We start from the raw sequence: 21,946 nt of genomic DNA on the forward strand, positions 1-21,946 counted from the left end.
GGAATCGAGCCTGCTTATGGTTCTTGTATCAATGTATAAATTCTCTAAAGGAAATTTTCCGCTGAACAACTTTGTCGAAGATCTAATTTGATATCTTATTAGACAAAAAAGTTATAAGGTGTTGTTAAATAGGAGCATGTCTTTGGCATTGAAAAACAATAAATTCAATTGACCGGTTGCCGGTTGCCTAGCGAGCCATGACATGTTCAAAGTTTTTCAGCAGAAAATTTTTCTTTAGAGAATTTATACATTGGCACAAAAATCATAAGCAGGCTCGGTTCCACAGAAGAAACAAAATGATGTTGATTTTTCAGGACAAAACATTTAATATTCCCATACAAACCTTAAAGTTACAATGTTAATATGGAAACGTTAGCTTAAAATTCTGCCAAAAATCATGGATGAGTTTTGAACCAGAACGAAGCTTTTAAAACCCCAGGGTTTGAGAAATTCAAAAATGATCCCAAATCGACTCAGTCTAATGTACCAGCAATGGATATTTATTTTTCGGTACGTAAGCAAATATGCGTGAAAACAGTTACAATAGCAAGCCTATTCCAACTATGATTCTGAAAGAAGCACACATTTAGAGTAGTCCATGGTTGTACATATTCAACGTGATAAAAAGTGAATTTTGGTAGTTTCGGTGTTCGGATGTTATAAGCCGCAATCTTCTTATATGTTACAGATTGAATTTGGCTCAGTATTGTTCTTCTATGCAATAAGATGTTGTTTTCAATTTGAATCAATTGTTTGTTATTACTTGATAACCGATGTTTTTTTATAATGTTCGAATTCCCATTGCTAGAAGCTTCACAAGAGTCATCCTTGCTGCCATTCAGCTTTCATCGAATAAAGGATAAGATTATACAGAAATCATCAATTGATTATAATGGTCAATTGTGTTCGAAACGATATTTCCGACTATTTTCCTGCGAAACATTGAGCAACTCCCCATTTCTAATCAACCTGAGGCAATGTGTTCCAATCAATTGCATGAATGCTTGAGAATCCTATCAATCACAATGTCGCAATCTGAAATTCCTACCCTACCTTATGCTTTGGTTGTAACGCCCGTCATTATATAGATAGGTAGGAAGGGAGGTCTTAAGGACCCTTTTATTGTTATGCAAATTTATCTCATTTGACGCTTCAATTCCTTTAACGGCTCTCTAAATACATGTCACATCACCCCAAACCAAATACGGTTGATTCTGGCCAGTTCGACAAGCAAAATTTTAAACGACCTCCCGTCCTTCTCCTGCTTTACTAGAATTCCCCAGCAGGTACAAGAATGTTAGGAGAGATTTATCGTCCACCAAGGCCTTAACACGTCCCATTTATGTCCTGTCCTGCGCTGTCCTATGTCCTCTCAGAGTTCTGTCCACCGCTTCTCCTCCGCACTTCAGCGAAAACAAGCACAAAAATGGTAAAAGTGCCCCATTTTGCCCATTTCTTTCGCACCATAAATTATCCACACCCGAAATGGTTCCCTCGAGGGTTGGCTGGAGGAAAAAAAAAGGTTCAAGTGAGATGTCCACCTTCGTTCATATTGCCATTCCCGACACCTGGTTGGCCCCGGCCAAATGGAATCGGTTGGCCGGTGCCAAATGGCCATTTGCAGTTCGCGCGCGTGATGTGACAGTTTAGAAAATGTTTTATTTCAACTTTCTTTTTCCTTGGGCGCGTAAACTTTTCCAATCTCCAGCCAGCAGCAGCAACAACAACAGACAAGCGAATTGTTGGCGCAAACTATTTACAGCTGGGTAGAAGTCCTAGCACCTGAAAATTGTGAAGCGAGCGGAAGTTTAACTCCTGCAGCTATGCGGCCGGAATAATCTATCTGTTCCGAAGTCCCGGCTGGTATGTTATCGCCTCCCTGAACCACCCACGCACACACACAGAAGGCTAAAACGTGGAATATCCGATTCGTCCGGAGGAAGACGTTTTTAATTGTTGTCTATTTGCTGCTGCGTTGTCTGACTTTCACGCCGTATTCCGTTGAATGACGAACTTTGTCTTTAGCCATACACATGTCCGTCAAACAACGAAGGAAAACGAGGAAGACAGACAGGTCTGATCTAATCTATTCGCCCGGCAATTGTTCGGTGAGGAACGATAAGAATTTCGTGTAGGTTGCGAACGTTTGGGCGTTTTGATTTGGCCATACGATGGATACTTACGCAAAACAATTTGTAGACATTAATCACCGAGGAAAAGTTATATAAGTATGATGTTGAGTTCAGATCCTTAACTTAGAAAAGTCGATAAAATTATTTCTTTCTGTTCTGGATCTTGGAAAGCAGCGTTGAAAAATCTGACTTCATAAGTTCGGAGCACCTAAACTAGAGAGGTAATAGAAAGTTCATGTCTATTAGGGTGGCCCAAAACTATGGGTATCCGGAATCAAAATTTTGGGGCTGAATCTCAGCTCGTGTAGTTTATTCTTAGGGATCGCTCAAGTTTGTATAGTAATTGGACATAATTTGGTCTAGCTTAACTGTAAGATCCATTTATTTGGCTCTAATTTTTTTGCGTATTAGACCGCTGCATACTTTGTTTAGAAATTTCAATTTTTTAATTTTTGACACCTCCCATAACTTTTTTAAATTTGTTTTTGCTGCCAGAAATAGCAATAAAAAATTTGGAAGCGATCCAGCCCTTAATCAGCGCATACTATACGAACTATGGTGATCGAGATGATAAGTTTCTATGTTCCAAAAATAAGAACGATACTTCAACCCGAACTAGAAGCATTTTCGTGGGAGTAAAAAAATTGCGATATTTTGTAAGTTAAGGGAGACTGGATCCTTTATTGAAGGAGACTTGATCCTTTATTTTTTTTGTGTTGGTCCCACAGGCCCATTTGGGTCCTTCCTCCACCCCATACGCATTTTTTGAAGAAGGAGGGACTGTTTATCCTTTGGATAATATGTATTGTTTACTTATGTTGTCAATTTCTGTACGACTTGTTCGTCTTACCCCCGCGTATGTCCATCACCGTACAAATTTCTATCTGATGTTCCGTCAGATCTTCATCACTATTGTATGATCCTTTTTAGGATTAGTCCTTGTTTCAAATTGTATGTTTTATGTAATTTATTGTCAGCTTCTTAAAAATATTCAAGTTTGAACTGTCTTTGATGCTCCGTGGTAGGCTGTTATACATTTTCAGTCCATTGTAGAACACAGATCGTTTGGCATCTCTTTTTTTTTGTATTTGGTAGTCTGAAATCTCGGGCTCTCCTTGTATTGTATCCGTGTATGTCAACTCCGTACTGCAGACCGTCCAATAAATAGGATGGTAACATTCCTTTTTTTAATTTTGTAGATAAAAATCATACTGTTGTAAGCACATCTCTGCTTTACTGACATCCATTGCAACATATCAAGCATAAGAGCACTAGGAGTATTACCACTCGCATTATCTTGTTTTGTATTCTTTGCAGCCTCTTTGTCTGCGTGTCTGATGCATGAAGCAATATTGTAGCGCAATAATCAAAGTGTGGCATAATAACTGATTTCACGTAGATAATTTTTGACCAGAAAGTCATATATCTGCTTATCCGACAAAGTATTCCATATTTCATGGCAATCTTCTTAATAGTGTAGTCAATGTGGGCTATAAAATTTAACTTTTCATTTCATCTTTCGATTGCACAACCATCAATCAACAAGTTTGAACACTCTCCAATTTTGCGGTTGCCAATGATCATCCAGTTGGTTTTATTAAGATTCAGACACAACTTTCTCTGTTTTAGAAAATCTGCAATATTTTTCAAATCAGCATTTGCTTTTTGAATAACAAGCTCTAAGTCATTTCCACTCCAGGAAGCCCTAATCCTTGGAAAAAAATCAAACAAAACCCCAGGATAGAACGTCAATTGACAATTTTGGTCATGTTTGTTCTCATTTCACAATTTATAACTGACAGAAGAAGAAAATTCTTTAACTTTGTTTCAACGCTATTGACATTGCATACTTATAGGCGTTATTTTCTATAATTAAGAGAAAATTAATTATGGATCTTCGTCAATCCTATTTGCCATGTAGGATCTTCCCCTTAAACATCCCTTCCCATTCCTTTCTGAAACAGCTTTATGGGTCGTACGAGTTCTCTGCACCTAAAGAGTTATTTTTGCTGTTTGAGATAATCCCTTCTATGATTACATTGACTTGTCAGGGTGTGCATCATCATGGTACCACACTGATCTCATATACTCATTTTGACATCTTGCGTTGCTCTTGATTATCAGTTGTACCTCGTGTATCAGCCAATGCAAGATGTGTGTAGTCACCCTATGCTATGCTATGCTATGCTTAAGAGATAATTAATTATGGATCTTTTCTTCAGACAATTGTTGGATATATATTAGTAATCTCGTAATCAGCAATGATCACGATCAATTCAGAAGAAGAATACACAGTTTTTAACTCTAGGGATCAATTGAACCCATAATCAACATTTTAGAAAACTTTTTCTGAAAAAAGTTGAGAGTTTTCCATTGCTTTGAGAATATGGTATTATTAAGTTCATATTACGCTCGAATGTTGGATATATTAGAATAAATATTTTAGTTGTAAAATTTTCCATGTAAGGAAAATTTTTAAAGTGATGAAAAAAGGTCTTGAAGTCACATTTCGTGAAACTTTTCAAACAAAGTTCAATTACTCAAACAATTATTTTGTTGAAGTTTTTTTTAGCTTTAAGCATTGTTGTTTTGTTCCATTTGGCACATTTTCTAGAACATTGATCTTTGTAGGACATTTCAGTTTCGAGATATAGCTAAGGAATCAAGTATACCAAGAGATCAAGTATCCTCACTCTCCCTCATCGTTGAAGAAACATTTTTTTACATTCTTTTTTATTCAAAATTTCAAAATTACCACTTGGGCTAAATATCTGATTTCAGTACTTTTACGGTTGCAAATATTCAACATATTTGTCGATTTGTTGTCGTTTTTCCATATCCCGCCATTAAACGGGATGCTTTTTTACGTAGCATTTTTTTTTCTAAAGAGAATAACTCCAGAATGGTAGTTAGTTTCAGACCTATCAATAGCAATTTCTGATCGAAAAACACATGGACCAAGGATTTCTGACGCTACCTAAATTATAATTATTCGAAAAATAGATCGATTTCCAGTATTTTCATGCTTAAGAGCTTGAGCGTAGATGAAGCTTTTGTAGCTTTCAGAACTGCTTGTCAAAAAGTCGTTTTTAGAATGGAATGTTAGATTGACGTATTTTTGAACATTCTGCGCAAAAAATTAATTGAAATAACGATTAGGTTTAATATGTTTAGTAAAATTCAAGTTTTGATTTCTTTTTTTTCATAAAATTTTAAATAGATTTAAATAGAAAATTAAAAACTTTGGAATGAAGAGTCTTTTTCGTGATAAACTTTTAAAAACATCATTTCTGAATTTATTGATACACTTTTTCAAAAAGTATCTCAAAACCCCTTTCTATTTTTTGATACAATAAAAGTAACTAGACAATTTCTAAAGAAGATGCATTTAAATTTAAGAATCTCAGAAGTTGTAAAAATGTCCACAACACAAAATCCCAAGCTCACATTTTTCACAAATCATTCGATAAATCAAAATTAGCGTAGTTTGAACGAGTATTGTTTTAAAATCGAGTAAAAGATACTTCGAGGAACATGCAAATATGAGAGTGAGCGCAAACAAGGCCATTTTCCTACCGCACAAAAAAAAATATTTTTCCTGGTTTAGACGTTTATTTTGATAGATTTTTTACATATATTTGGAGCCAATCAAACCAATCAACATAAAAAAATTATCACAGCATATTTTAAAAATCAAGAAGTCAATATCAAATTCTTAATATTGTAACGAAAATTTCATTGCAGACTGAAAAGGAATACAGTACTCGCTCGTTAATCGGATTATTTTTAATCGAAAAAGTTCAACATTTGTCAGATTTTGTCAATCAATTCTTGTTTTCATTGTATGGCTCATGTAAATTTTAAAGTTTATCTATTTTTATTGGAATAAGTCATTAATTGATGATAAACTACATAAAATCCGATTTGAAACCTTTTTCATATCCTTTATTTTTAATGAAGGATCCAGATTTTGACTAGATTTTCTTTGTTTCAGAGATGCAATGCCTTCGAAAAAAGGTAATGTTATTTTTAGAATATTTAATTGAAAAGAATATAACTATTTCTGACAACCCTAAAGGGCGTATCGAACTTTTTGTATTAATGCTTTGAATTTATTTACAACTGGAAAAAATTAAAAATTAAACTGAAATAACTTTATCTTAGAAGTAAAATTAACTTTCAGTCATCGATTAAGTTGATCATTGACTCAAAACTTTTGTTTTCAACATCTGTGTAATATTTTAAAGTTTTTTAAAAATAGTGCACTAATTTTCTAAATTAATTTTTACAATTTTCAAATGTCAGCATTTAATCTCAGAATAGAAAGCTGATGTAAAGAAATTATAAGCATTAGACCGTTGCAAGCTTTGTAGAGAAATTCCAATTTCTTAATTTTAACACCTTCCATAACATAATTTGGTTGTTTTTGCTGCCACAAATAGCAATAAATTTTTTGGAAGCGATCCATCCAGTCCTGCAGAGGCGAATCTACCCAGCAAACCTCTGTAATAAAACAAACAAACAAACATCCAGTCCTGGATAAGCGCAACGAGTTTTAATTTCTTATGGAAATTTGTTTAGAAATACATAAATTTTCATTCAAAAAACGCCAGAGATGTGCTGAAAGTTTAAAAAAATAGAACTTCGGATGAAAAATATACCTTGATTTTTGCAGTAAAATTCATGTGAACAAATCACAAACCTTATTGTGATGTTCTAATTTTTTTTTTCAAAATTATTTTTTGTAAATTTTAGTTTTTTGCCTGCTTATTTGAAGGTTGTGTAACCGTAGGACGAGAATTCAAAATCTCAAAAAACTGCTTGGCATAGCCAGGAAATTTATTGATTTACATATATGACCTTTGCAGAATCATTTCATGAAATTATTATAAGCTCTAGCAAGCAAAGTCTGCCATTTTTAAATACTTTTCAATAGATTTAGATTTTTTTTATTTTGAAATTGTTATAACTTTTTTCATGTTAAAGTTAGCTCGTCATGTTAGCAAAAAATGAAGCTTAAGAATAGTCAAAACCAAAAATCAAAGACAAACTTCAATTCAAACTAAATTGAAGTTTCTGGATGTTTTAATGTGCAATAATTTCTTCTTCTGTTTTTCCGAAAAGTCTGTAAGATTTTGAAAAAAAATGTCTGGAAAAGTCTGGATGGCTAACTTTATAGGTGACGACCTTTTTTTTTTGGTCGCCAGATCGCAATATTGTAGTAGTCTAGGGATCAATAATCATTACTTGAAAATAATGAATGTCTGAGTCTATGTGAACGAAAGCTTGAACAACCGAAAGCTTAGACCCATTCAGCTGTCAAAATAACTTCTGTATTCTGCTTCACAGCAAATTCAGTCTTGCCGTTATGAGCTATTGGATTTCAATAGTATTTTTTTTATTAGAAATTTCTGGACAAATCTGGATAATTTATGAAAAGTCTGTACCAGACAACATGAGGTCTGTATTTCTGGATGTCACATAAAAATCTGAATGATTCCAGAAAAATCTGGAAGGTTGGCAACGCTGGGTGATGATGATAAACGCGATACAAATGTTTACATCATCACACGGTTAAGCGATACGACTCAAACTGAGTTCGTGGTACCTCAGCTGTTTTGCTAGATATTCGAATGGATAATATAGAAGCTTCTGTGTGAATAACACACAAATGAGTGTTTTTTCATTTACTCATTCAGAAATGAATACTTTTTCGGATATTGAGTATGATGAGTGGAGAGTGCGACGATAGCAATCGCTAATGTATTGTGTAGTAATGTAATGACTAGAGTGACGAAGCATGAATAAAGATAACTCTATTTCACCACTGAAACTTGTGGTTTCAACAAGATTAAAAAGTTAGGATGAAACTTGAAATTAAAAAGCAAATCAATGAAAGTAGAGCTCCAAAATCTTCAGAGTTCAGAATCATAATTCATTATTTTAAATCAGAATTAAGTTTAGATTTCGAAATAAAATTCTTCGACCGCAATTCACAATGAGAAATGAATTTCAGGATAAATTAAAACAACACGATAATTCCGAAACACTATGCAGAAAAATATTACAGAATAATCAAAAATATCAGTGTTTAAGATCGGATTTAAATTCACAGCATTTTTTTTTTTATCAAAAACTGGTCTCAAATATCGTAAACAAAGCTGCAAAACGAGAATCATTAAAATTTCGTTGTGTTAACTTCGCGCCAGGGTTGTCAACATGTTTTTTTCAAAAATCGGGGAACTGGTGAAATAAGAATCAAGCTAAATCTGGCTACGTTAAAGTAACGGAAATTTCGCAGTGAGTGATGACCTTTTTTTTGGTCACCGCTCCACATTTTCACTCTATTATGTGTTGTGAGCCTACTTGGTTGAATAATTCTACTGAATCAAAGCAATCGAAAGATTCTCTTTTACTCCATTTTTTAAACAAGATTTAAAGGGAATCTTTCGATTGCTTTGATTCAGTCACATTTTCACTTCAGCAATGGTACCTAATCCAGTTTCTTACTACCCATTTTTCTTCACATTCGCAAAACTCAGGCATATTTTCAAAAAACCAGGGAAATTCAATGCTTTATCAGATTGTCAGGCTGAGCTCGAAAAATCAGGAAAATCCTAAAAAATCAGGCACATGGGCATCTCTGCTTCGCGCTTATATGAAAAAGCTTAGGAAAAACAGATATTTGAAAAGTTTCTTAAAATGTTCTTCTTATCAACATGAAGATTATTATTTTCAAAAACATATTAAACATCATACGAAAATCATCTTTTTATCTACGTTTTTTTGCATGGAAGATAAAAAATTCGCAGATTGAAGTTGTGTCATTGGGATATCGAAATAAATGTTTATAGAAAATGGGTTAAAACAGTTTCAATTTTTTCTCTTATTATGAAGTTTTTCAAAATTTACTTCAATGAATTCAAATTGAAAAAGAACGGGCTGCCTCTCTCACTCTTTCAAAATGATAGTTTCCACACTGGATTAAAGCTCTTTTTGATTGGTCGGTTTTGAACATTCAAAAAATCAATCGCTCCACCGCCCCTCCTCCAATAGCGAACTCCAGCACCGAGCCTGTATACGAGGATTTATGAACAACCAAAGAAACATTAAAAACTGTTTTCGACTCAAACGTTTGCTGAATAATGCATATTCTACCCTGTGGCAAGAAATTAAAATAATCCATGCAAATTCAGTTTGAAAACTGTCAAAACCACTTGTGGTTTTCGATTATAATCAAAAATCATGTATCTATTAGGAACTACAGCTGAGAATTAAAATCAAAATGAGCTCAGAATTTAAAATTTATTCAGACGTCGCTTTTACAACAAACATAATGCCAAAACTCAACTGTTAATTGAATTTCACAGAAAACTTTCAGTAATCATCTGAGTTTTTCCGCTAGACCAAAAATTCCAACCCATTCTAATAAGTTTTTGACGTTACGTCTCGTTAGACTAATTCCCGCTGCTAAACCAACATACGAGCTGTGAAGGGGTAGGGTCTATAAAAACTTTTCGCTTCGTTAGAACTCGATCACTGAAACATAAGACCGGGTAGGTATTCGGTTGGATACCTTTCTTTTCCTTCTTTCGGTTGATGAAATAGAAGATAATAAACGAAAAAATCAACTCTCAACTCTCTCAGGGTGCAGTGACCATCAAGGGTCGATAAGTCTTGCTGGGAAAGAAGATTCGTTGTCTAATCGCTTCTTCAAACCTACTACACTCGGTCTGGTTAGAAATCACACATATGGATTTGGTCGAATGAAATCGGAGAAAAGTAAAATGACCAACCACAGAAATAAGACGGTGTGGGGGAAAGTCCAACCCCTCTCTTCCTCAGCAGCTTTTCGATTCTGGAAATCAGAAAGAGCCAAATCCGGTTGTCCATTGTGTTGAATTCGAGAGACAGACACAAGAAGCAAGAAGCAAGGAGAAAGTTGGAAGGCAAAAGTCGATTCCAACTTTGGTTAACCGAACATAATTCGTTCTTGAAATTTAGCTAATGACTTGATTAAACTTTTAACGACTTTTACAACTTTTCCTAATCGAAATCAAACCTGGGCGTGGGGAAGGCCGTATGAGGTGAGATTGTGTGTATGTGGGTGAGTTTTTTTTGTATGTGTGCAACAGTCAGAGGGACCGCAGGTTTGTGTAAGAAATTTCTGAATTCATAATCTTGACGACAACTTAAGGCAATCGTTCTTCTTTGATTTTCGTTATATTTATGGACACAATGTGATTGTGAATGAGGCTCTGTAGAACTTTGCCTTTCCTTTTTGAGAAATATGGATAGGTATTTTTTTGTGTAGGTTTTCTATCCTTTATCATTAATTTTGGCAGCTGTCATCAATTCGTTAGGTTTATTTTATCAAACATATATATTCCATTTTAATACAAAAATTTATACTAGGACTGAAAATGCGTTCCAGAAATCAATTTATTCACTTATAATGTCCATTTGATTCATAGAAAATTAAACTAGAAGCTCAATCGATAACTAAGTTGTAAAAATACATCAACATAGGAAAAGGTCGCGGAATGGCTTGTTTTCGATCAGTGGCAACCTCCTGTTGATTTCCCATCGAGAATCTATCGGGTTCTCTCTTTTCCAGGATCGAGTCGATGTGATTGCTTTGAACAGGGCACTTCTTTTCTAGGAATGCATCAGAAGAATGATGAAAAATATCAGTTCCCTCGCCCCCACCCGTTGCGCGAGCGCTAAACAAGTGTGAAGCAAATGAAACTAAGGGCACAGGTATCGGCGCTGCACAATGGTCGAGAAAGTTTAGACTGTATGTGAATTTGATTTATCCCAAAATAAACATGTTTCTTCTTGAATATTACCACCAGAAAAAAAAATCTTGGAAGAATAACAAATCAGTCATTTCATCTGATAAAATTAAACTACAAGACACCTTCCAGGGCATCGAAAAAGGGATAGGCTTAATAACGGCACGATATCCAAATAAATGGGAAAATTGTGTCTCTGTAAAGTGGAACAAAAATAATCGTTGCTTTGTTTCGATCTTTATTTTAAGACCCTAAAATCTGTTAATTTCTCGTTACGACTATGCGTCTATCAGGAAATTGTTTAATTTGCTCTAAAAACGTTGCTAGATTTTTTCCATAAAAAAGACTTTTTTTGGAATCATTGCTCAGGAAGACTGTATTAAAATACCAAAAATCGATGAACTCTGATTTTTCTTTATTTTCCATTCAAAATTTTACATATAAACTCGTGTATTTCTAACTGAATTTTATAATAAAAAAAATTACTCTGATTCGTTTTGACTTAATAGCAAATTTTTTGAGACCCGAAACATTTCGGAGTTCCAAATCGGGCCAATTTGACAGACCATTCAGCATATTGTGGGATCATGGGATTTTTTGGCTTCAAGACCGAAATGAGTGCTTTTTGATACTTGAGTCAATTTGGGCTCTTTTTCGAATTTCTCATACCCTGAGGTCTAAAAAGCTTACTTGATATTTTGTTAGATTTTAATGTATCGTTTAAGGGAGGTAAGGGCATAATGGCCACCGCTCATTTAACCGTAGAAAGCAGCTATAATATGACAGTTATATCATTTTATCGAAACGTTTGAAAATGCATTTAACTTTTTGCCGAAAGCTGAAAATCAGTCACTGTGGGGACAAAATGAGAACACCCCTGGGGCAGTATAGGCAACATTAATCGGGACACGATGAGCGTTTTCTGTCGTAGAATAAAGCAGCGAATTCAACTCGATGGAATCAACTGAATTATAGGGTTGCTTGATTAGTTTCATCTGACGATATTAGTCTATTAGTGAGGTGTCGGAGAGGTAATCAGAGGATTCGATTTCGATTCCTAGTCGTGGCTTTTTTTTTCATTTCTCATTTATGATCGATGTTTTATGCACTAAACGGTGAGTCGTAAATCTATCAAACAAAGCAATAACAAAGAATGTATGTCTTTTTGTAGAATACTAAAAACTCATACATTTCGTTTCTGGTGCTTTTTGTCGGATTAAGCTACTAGCTGTAAAGTATAATGCAACAATCAAAACAATCGATAATAAATCGTAAATGAAAAACAAATTCATCTCGACCTGGAATCGAACTCGAGTCTTCTGATAACCTCCCCGACACCGTACCAATGGGCTAAATCGTCAGATGTAAACTAGTCAAGCTGTTGCTCTATAATGCAGTTGACTTCATCAAGTCGGATTTGATGCTAGATTCTACGGCAGAAAATGTTCATCGTGCCCCGATCAATGGTGCTCTGTTTGCCCCGAGTCAACAAATTATAGATCAATTTTTTTAATGATGGTGAAAATTAAGTAACAATGTGTCTATCATGTTGCAGTGTGTAGCGTCGATGTGGTCTAGCGGATAGACTGGTGTGAGTCTGGTATACCAGGCGTATTGGGTTCGATTCCCGGTATCGGCAAGAAAACTTCTGGGTTCAAATCCTATAAGTTGCCGATAGGTAAGATGTGTTTTTTCTTGTAATAAGTGTGTTTTCTCTAGAGTTGTACCGAATAGTGGTATTCGGCGAACGGCCGAATACCGAATATTGACCTTTTCAACTATTCGGCCAAACGAATGTTCGGCCGAATATTCGGTTGAATATTCTGTTGAGTTTTCAATAGAAATACTTCTACTTCTACTGATATTTCTAATAGGAATCTTTATTTTTGACATTCACATGTCCCTCATGTTTTTATGTCGATTATATCTAATCAGATGTTTCAGATCTTTTTAGGTAGAGGTCTTTTTGATTTTCAAAATGTCACCATAAGCTGAAAGGACGTCAGATGACTTGTCGCTTCTAGGACGTTTATCACAAAGGAGATTAGATTCCAGTTAAATCTGGGACAAAACATGTCAAAACAGGTGTTTAGCTATTTGAAATTGCTTTTTATTATCGAATTGGATGAATGTCTAATTGTTGCTAGATGTTATCAAAATAGTTGCCAAAAAGAACGATGATCTTCAACCTTAAGCATGCAATACTTTCTACGACACCTATCCACAATGCCGGGTCAGTACGATTTTTGAAAATTTGTAAAAAAGGGAAAATCTGTTCAGAAACTAGGTATCACTCTCAAACATACAATAGAAAAAAGAAATAAAATACTTGAAATTTAAAGTTGTCATCGAATTACAACAGCAGTGTTCAAATCGTATCCAACTAATAAATTTACTCTGAAAAATCGTTTTGTAACAGAAAATTTGAAAATTTTCAAAGAAATACCTATTTGATATTTTTTTTTCATTTGATTACGTAAAAAAACTGAATAAATCTCAGTAAAATCCGGAAAGTTTAAAAAAATATGTTACCTTCTTGATCAGCTTTAGCTTTTCTCGAATTCTTTATTTGAATTATGGGCAAGCCTGTATAAATATAAAAAAAAGTATAAAGCTATCTACACTTAAAAATATACGGGTACAACTGAAACCATAAGTTTTTTATGGTTTTGAAGGTTTTTCAACATTACTTTTGGATATTTAATAAACTATGGAATATCAGTTGAAAAATTTGAGAAGTTTGTTTTTGTAAAAATTTCAAAAAATAAATATTCGGCCTATTCGGCCTATTCGGCCGAATACCTAGCTCAACTATTCGGTGAGCCGAATATTCGGCTTAACGGTTTTTTTTGGCGGTATTCGGCCGACCGAATATTCGGTACATCTCTAGTTTCCTCTATGTAATAAGCACTTCAATTAGTTGCCAGCTGGCCAGGTAAATACACGAGTGCGGAATACCTGTCGTAGATTCACAACACTGAAAATGTGATGAATCTTATACGGTTGCGAAACTGATTGTCTCGTTCTCCAAATAAAACTTACACATACACAAAACACATTCATTACATGACAGTTCACACGAAGCCATGTTGTCGGGGATGTGGTGGTTTGCATTGAAGATTCGCCGAACTCATGATCTAAAGAATGCAATTCAGCGCATACGTTAGCGAAATTGCAGTGAATCCGTGCACCCATGGTGGATTATATACATACATACATACATGTGTCTATTATGTTGCAGTGCGTGTCTTATAGATCAAGATGTTTTAGCGATCATAAAAGTTTCTAAAAAATTAAAAATATTTTCTTAATTGAGAACTTAGTTGGTGTTTTTTTTATTAAATATTTCTGAAATATCATAAGGAGATTTCTTTTTTGCTGAAAAATTAGGAAGTACGAAACTAATCCTCATGAATTTTTTTTAAAAAAATACGTACTTTTGTAGAAAAGAGGAGTGCTTACTATGCCCCGGCTGCTCATTATGCCCTTATCTTCCCTACATGAGTAAATTTAATTTTTAGGTTTGTATGGGCCAACTAAGCCACGTAATCGTTTTTGTCCCAAAAATGTACAACAAAATCAAATTATTTTTAAAACCATTTTCTTACTCATGTACGACCATCAGTTATGCTCGGAAAAATAATAGGTTTTACTGATAAGATTCAAAATCTAACAGAATAAAAGTTTTGATTTAATGTTGTTTCCGGTTAGTCATTGATAGATTATTGAAAATAATGATCCTTATTCTGAATTAAAAATTTTCTTGAAAATAAATTTTTAGCAGTCTAGTTTACGAGTTCGAAATCAATATTTCTGAAACATCAGAAATAGAATGCAAATTGAAATTTTGAATAAACCGGAATTTTAGGCTTCGGTCGTAAGAATCAGAATCGGTCGTAAGAAATAGAAAATATAAAATATAACATCAGACTTAAAAAGAAATCAAAACCCATGTGTAAAATAAATTTCAGTTTAGAAATTAACCATGTTTCAACAATATTCAGCAAATTGATAAAAATTGTTGATTATTATTCATATTAATATAATTTTTTTCTCTTGATTTCCATTTGAGGGTTTATGACACAACATGTTCAACTCATCATTGATAGCTTAAATAACGTTGTCAGCAATTTTCAGCACGCGTCCGTTCTGAACAAATCCGGCAGTTTTATCCAGAAACGTTTCGAAATCCGGGAATTTGATTTTAAAATTTTCTATTAAGGACCGGGCAATATCCGGGCAAATTTGATCAAACTCAGGAGCTACTCAACATAAATCAAGAAAAAAAAACTTGAAACGTTTTTTTTTTCATCAAAACTCAACAGCAGATTTTAAATAGTATTTTAGGCTTTCAAAAACCTTTCATGGTTATTTTTATTATCAATTCCGGTTGATATTTGTCAGTGAAAATAAGTCAAATCAAAACAACTTCTTTACGTTTCGGATCACTATTTTGTTTCGGCCATCTTCAGAAAAACTGTATTTAAAAAAATTAAAAAAATAGAATGCAAAAATTAGAATGCAAGTTTTACACAATTGTCTGTCACTTTTATCTACACTATAAGCACTTACATTTTTTTAACGGCTGTCTAACTTACTTTGAGTCAGATTTTGAACCACTTCTAGTAGCTAGCGTCTTGCGTTCTTGGTGGCTCGTAAAATTTCGTTTTGGACGAATAAATAAAAAAAAACTCAATTTTTTTTGTTTTGTTTGATTTGTCAAGTAAAGTGAATAAATCTGGGTAAAATCCGGGCAACTGGGCTGGACCAGACTTTTCCCAAATTTTGCATTAATAACCGGGCAAAAACGGATAAAACCCGGCAATCTGGCAATCTTAGCTTAAACTGACAGTGTACAAGTTGGCTAATGGGTTATATCTTGAATGAATAACAAGGAACTGATAGAAATAAAAATAAGGAATTCCCAGATCGCTTGTAAATATTGAAAGCTTGAAGTATATACTATTTGAGTTAAAATTGTTCATTAAAATAAGGGTTAATAACGCGAGAGCGTTAAAATCTCAGACAAAACAAAAAACAAGCTCATTGAAATTGAGCTTCACAGCTTGTTCGAATTAGTTTCGACCTTTTCTTAGATTAATTAACAAAAAAATGATTGATTCAAGAAATATTATTTAAAATTCACATAAGTATTACAATTTTAATTTTTGAGCGCAGATATTTATATTTTAAATTTTAGGCTCGGAACATTTTGTCGCTGTCTATTGGAATATTGGGTCCTGAAATGGACAAAATGAAGACACTTGTTTTTCCTATCAAAAATTTATATTTATAGGCTTCCAAGAAGTTTATTTGTTCAAAACAAAAAAAAATCATGATTGAATTACAACGACAAACTTATTCGAAATACAAATACAAAAAAATAAAAAAGTTTGATTAAAAACTTCGGTAAAACTAAAATTAACAATTCTGTAAAATTCGGTAAATTTATTTCAAATCAAAAAAAAAATTGAAATGCAAAAAGATAAGCTTTGAACAATTCTGAAGGAAATTTTAAAAACATCTCACCATTTTATAAACATATTTTAATAATTTGGTAGATAACTAAATGAACCCGAAATTTAGAGCCTTCGTTTTAAAAATTTAGTAGCTTTTAGCGTCCTAAACTCTATTTTTTTTTTTCAGATTTTGATTTTCACCTCTAGTTTGGCGTATGATGTTAATTTTATTTATTGGAATGAAGATGATCAGCACAATCAAGGCTATTTACACCTAATTATTACAATTCTTTGGTTTTATGTAAATTAGATTAAAGAATATAAATCAATGGCTTTCAAAAAATTAAATAAATTCTCATGGTTGCTTCTATCTAACAATATTGATCTATCTATACAAAATTTGTTCCTGTCTCTATCGTATTTTTTACAATCATATAAAAAATGTTCTACAGTCATCTGAGTATTACATACATCACATTGAGGCTCAGCGCTTCTTGTAAAAATATGTTTATGAGTAATCATACTATGTCCTATTCTAAGCCTACTCAAAATTACGCACTCTTTTCTACTTTTTCTGAATGATGAGTTCCAGGCAGTTACTGAATCTTTAATTGTTCTCAATTTATTATTTTCAATTGCTTTCCATTCCTCTTTCCAGACCTCAAAGACTCGTTGTTTAACAGCAGAACCTAGGTCATAATGGGTGATTTTAAGATCTGTTATTGGGTCCCGAATGCTCATCTTTGCCAAGTAATCAGCCTTTTCGTTACCTTCTATCCCAATATGACTAGGAATCCATAGCAGTACTATCACCTTATTTGACGACTGGATCATGTATATTTTATTTTGAATGCTTTGAACAATTGGGTTTGTAGAAAATTTATTCGCGATACTTTGAAGAGAGCTCAGTGAATCGGAACATATAATATGTTTGTAAAAGAAGTCATTAGTTGCTATATTTTCAACTGCTTTTTCTATAGCCATAAGCTCCGCGGAAAATACTGAGGTAAAACAAGGAAGATGTATCTGAATCGTTACGTCTTTGTTAAAACAAGCTAGTCCAGTATTGGAATTTATTTTCGAACCATCAGTGAAGAAAAAATTGTATTCTTTATATGTGTCACTAAGCTCTAAGTATTTGTTTCTAAATGCTAGAGAGTGAGTATTTTTTTTGGAATTTTTATGTAAGGAGAAATCAATCGTAATATTATTTTTCGTCCAAGGTGGAAATGAGTGAAAGGTTTTAAAAGTCGATTGATTATCAGGAATTCCATACTTATTTAAAAGAGCGCTACTTCTACACTTGAACGATTTTTTTGCATTTGTTTGTAAAAGGTGTAATGGGTGGTTTTCTAATGAACAAATTTTTATTCTTAATTTCATTATTTGAATATCTCTTCGTAATGATAAAGGCATTACTCCTGATTCAGCTAAAATACTCTTAGTCGGGCTTGTTCGAAATGCTCCTATTGCTAATCTTGAACCAAGATGGTTTATGGAATCTAGTTGGTTCAAAATTTGTTTCCCTCCTGTTACATATAATGCTGATCCGTAGTCTAATCTAGAAAGTACTAAAGTTTTATGCAGCGTTAAAAGCGTTTTTCTATCCGAACCCCAACTGGAATTCGAAAGTGTTTTGATTATTTTTATTGCGTTCATTGCTTTAGCTTTAGTTATTCTGATTTGTTTAGACCAATTCAATTTACAATCAAAAGTGATTCCTAAAAATTTGTGTTCTTTTTCAAATTTTATAGTCTGTCCCAAAAAATTCAATCTTGGATCTTGATGACAATTTTTAAGTTTACAAAAATGGACTGCTTTCGTTTTAGAGTTTGAAAATTTAAAACCATTCGTATTGCACCAATACTCTAAGTTATCCAAAAACAATTGTAGGTTTGTTTTAATCCTGTCTAAGTTTCGATCTTTACAAAAAGCGGCAAAATCATCAGCAAATGATATATTTATTACATCTGGAGAAGCAATATCATGAATAGCTCTCATGGCTACCAAAAATAAAGTTACGCTTAATACCGACCCTTGAGGTACACCGTTTTCTGTTTTATAGTATGCTGAGAACGTATTTCCTACACATACTCTAAAAATTCGATTTTCCATAAAACTGTTTATGAACCACAAAATATTACCGCGAACACCTATTTTGTACAAAATTTCTACAATTCTATACCGCCATGTCAAATCGTAAGCCTTTTCAAGATCGAAAAATATTGCTACTAAATGTTCTTTTTTGCTGAATGCATCTTGAATTGCACTTTCTAGAGTTACTAAATTGTCCATCGTGTTCCTGTATTTTCTAAATCCGTTTTGATTGGGATGAAAAAAATTTATCGATTCAAGGTACCAAACTAATCTTCTATTTACCATTTTTTCCATCGTTTTACAGGTGCAGCATGTTAGTGAAATCGGTCGTTTATTTGTTGGTAACATTGGGTTTTTATTAGGTTTTTCAATCGGTAAAATAATTGACTCGTTCCAAATGGAAGGGAATGTTTGTGAGGAATAAATATCATTAAATGTGTCTAGTAAATATAGTTTTGCTTCTGGTGGTAATCTTTTGAGCATATCGTAGTTTATATCATCAGGACCGGGCGAAGATCCTTTGAAACTTGACAAAACAGATTCCAATTCGTACACCGAGAAAGGTTGATTCAGTTGAGATAGATTTGTGTCATTAAAAGAAAATATTTCATGTTCTGCATTTATTTTAAATGTCAAGAATTCACTTGTGTAATTTTCAGAACTTGAGATGAAAGCAAAAGTTTTTCCTAATTCATCAGCAATTTCTCTTTTATCAGTTATCAAACGATCGTTAACCTTGAGACTAGTCACTGAAGAGTTTTTTATATTTCCTGAAATTTTTTGAATCAGTCGCCAAACATGTTTGGGGGATGTGTTGAGATTTATATTAGACACACATTTTTCCCAAGATTCTTTTTTCGATTGTCTTATAATCCTACGAGCCCTGGCTTTGGCTTTAAGAAATGCTAGTTTGTTTTCATCGGTCATATTTGAATTAAATATTTTGAACAATTTTTTACGTTCTTTAATTGCTTTAAAAATGTCATCATTCCACCAAGGGGGCTTAGGTTTCTTAACAACGGGTGATGTTTTTCTCATTGATTCCTTTGCTGCTTGAATTATCACACCATTTAGTAATTCTAACTTTGACAACGATGTATTTTCATGACACAAGATCTTGAAATAAATTCCAATTTGCGGACTCTATAACCCATCGAGGTCTTCTTTCTACGGTAGATGTTCCTATATGAGTATTAATTATAATAGGGAAGTGATCGCTCGAACATAGGTCAGAATGAACTTTCCAATTAAACAAAGGTGTGATACTGGGGCTTCCGAAGGAGAGGTCTATCGCCGAAAAACTGTTATTCGCTAGACAAAAATGTGTATAGGAACCATCATTTAATAAATTCATATTTGATGAACTTAATAAACGATCAATAGTGTTTCCTCTAGAATTCGAGGATGAGCATCCCCAAGTTAAGCTATGGGCATTTAAGTCACCGGTGACAAGGAAAGGGATTGGTAGTTGCTGAATAAGTTTTTCAAGATTAGTCTGAGTGACATTTAAACCGGGTGGCAAATATAGACTACATAGTGTGAATTCCATTGGATAATACATTCGAACAGCTACTGCCTGAAACTCCGTATCCAGATCTATTTCTATTGAGTGGTACTTATTATTAACAAATATTGCTGAACCTCCTGAGGCTCGCAAATGCACTTCGTCTATTTTGTAATATATATTGTAATTTTTTAATGTTGGTGTTCTGTTATGATCAAAGTGTGTTTCTTGAACGCTAATAGCAGCTGGTGAAAAATCGTGAATCAAAATTTTAAATTCTTCAAACTTGTTGAAGAATCCATTGCAGTTCCATTGTAAGATAGTGAAGTTTGAATCCATTATCAAAAAATTAAAAAAAAAAAAAAAAGATCATAAACTTTTAAACTACTATTCTTGTGATAGATTTAAAGAGATTGAATTGTTTATTGCTTGTGAGAGAGTGAGTAAATTTTCAAGTTCAGATGACTGTCCTGAGTTACTAGGTGAGTACCATGGCGTACTACTACAATTACCTGACATGTCTAGTTCCTGTGAGAATGGGTGGTTATTACCTTTGTGCAGTTGGGTGAGAGGTTCACTACTAGTGAACTCGGTTTTTTTCTGTAGGTGTTGTTCCGATGTTGGCTGTTCATCCATCGTCGTGTCACGGTTGAGTTTAACAGCTTCAGTTGATTCTTGTTGGGAAGAATTAGGTGGGTTTGTTTGTTGTTGGATAACCTTGGGTGTTTTTGTTGGTTGATGTGTTGTTTTTTCGGTTGTGCTGGGTTGCGGGGGCGATGAGTTTTCGTTGCGCGTAGCATTTTGGACTACTTGGGCATAACTTCGGGTAAAAATCGGCACTTCCGGAACCTGTTGTCTCCTCTTTCTTCGGGCTTCTCTAACAGATACTCGATCGGTCACTCGAATACGTTGAATTTCAAGCTCATCCACGAACTTAGCACACGTTCGGGAAATAGCTGGGTGATCTCCACCACAGTTCAGGCACTTCGATGGTTGAGTACACTTTCCGTCAAGATGGAATAAACCTCCACAATTCGCACAAATACGGTTGCCTTTACAGTGGTTCTTCGTGTGGCCAAAGCGTAAGCAATTCGCGCAACGCATTGGTGATGGCACATAGAGCTTTACTTTGCAGCTATAGAAACCAACATTGATTGAATCAGGCAGTTGGCACAAATCAAAAGTTAGCACAAATGTTCCGGTGTCGATCAATTTATCTTTCCCATCCTTGTTCTTTTTTCCTTCTTTGCGTTGCATTCTGCTAACCTTGGTAACATTCTCCTTTCGAAGCTCTTCCAAAATCTCGGCGTCAGAAAGTGAGATTAGATCAGGGCAGTAGATGGTTCCAGAAGTCAAGTTCAAGGTTTCGTGTTCCGTTATTTTGACGTTAATCCCTCCAAAAGTCGATTGTTTTACCAGTTTGGAAGCTTGCTGTCGATCCACAGTCTTCAAAAGAAGATCACCGTTTCGAGTACGTGATATTTGTACATTTGACGTAATAGCATCCATTGCCTTCTTAATGAAGAATGGATTCTCGGTCTCCATAGTTTTCTCCTTGTCCAATCTGTGAAGCACCAAGAAACGTGGTCCATTTCTGCAGTCAATTTTCATGGACTTGGTGAATTCGGTTGGGCTGCGTCGATTTCCAATCTTTCTTTTGAGATTTCCAGCATTTTCCGTTGTGTCCCCGGACAAAAGCTCGTAAAACGAGCCAAATGCCCTGGAACCCCCTCCGGGGTCGTTACTCATGGCTACTTAACCTCAAATCAGAATGTTTTTCTTTTTCACTCCACTCAAAAAAAGTTTTTTTTTTCCACTCCACTAACAAAAGAACTTTAGTTTGTGGCCTTGAAATTTAAATGATACTATCAGAGCGAATAAAAGCACGTGTTGTTCTCTCAAAAGCTCAGTACGGAATCTATGATGTTAATGAGTTTTAAAATTAAGTTGAATTGAGTT

The 21,946-nt window shown here is 34.1% G+C and overlaps 2 protein-coding genes across 2 annotated transcripts in view; one reads left to right on the forward strand and one right to left on the reverse strand.

Annotated features, from left to right (window-relative positions):
* Window positions 1-21,946, forward strand: part of LOC129743682 (semaphorin-1A) — an 832,298-nt gene that overhangs the window by 31,126 nt on the left and 779,226 nt on the right. The window lies entirely within an intron of this gene.
* LOC129742331 (uncharacterized) lies at window positions 9,151-21,736 on the reverse strand. Its single transcript, XM_055734222.1, has 2 exons — window positions 20,500-21,736; window positions 9,151-9,206 (listed from the first exon to the last, which is right to left on the reverse strand). Exons 1-2 carry the CDS (start codon window positions 21,734-21,736, stop codon window positions 9,151-9,153), a joined length of 1,293 nt encoding a protein of 430 aa, XP_055590197.1.

Source organism: Uranotaenia lowii, chromosome 2, assembly GCF_029784155.1.
Source record: "Uranotaenia lowii strain MFRU-FL chromosome 2, ASM2978415v1, whole genome shotgun sequence".
Classification (NCBI taxonomy): domain Eukaryota; kingdom Metazoa; phylum Arthropoda; class Insecta; order Diptera; family Culicidae; genus Uranotaenia; species Uranotaenia lowii.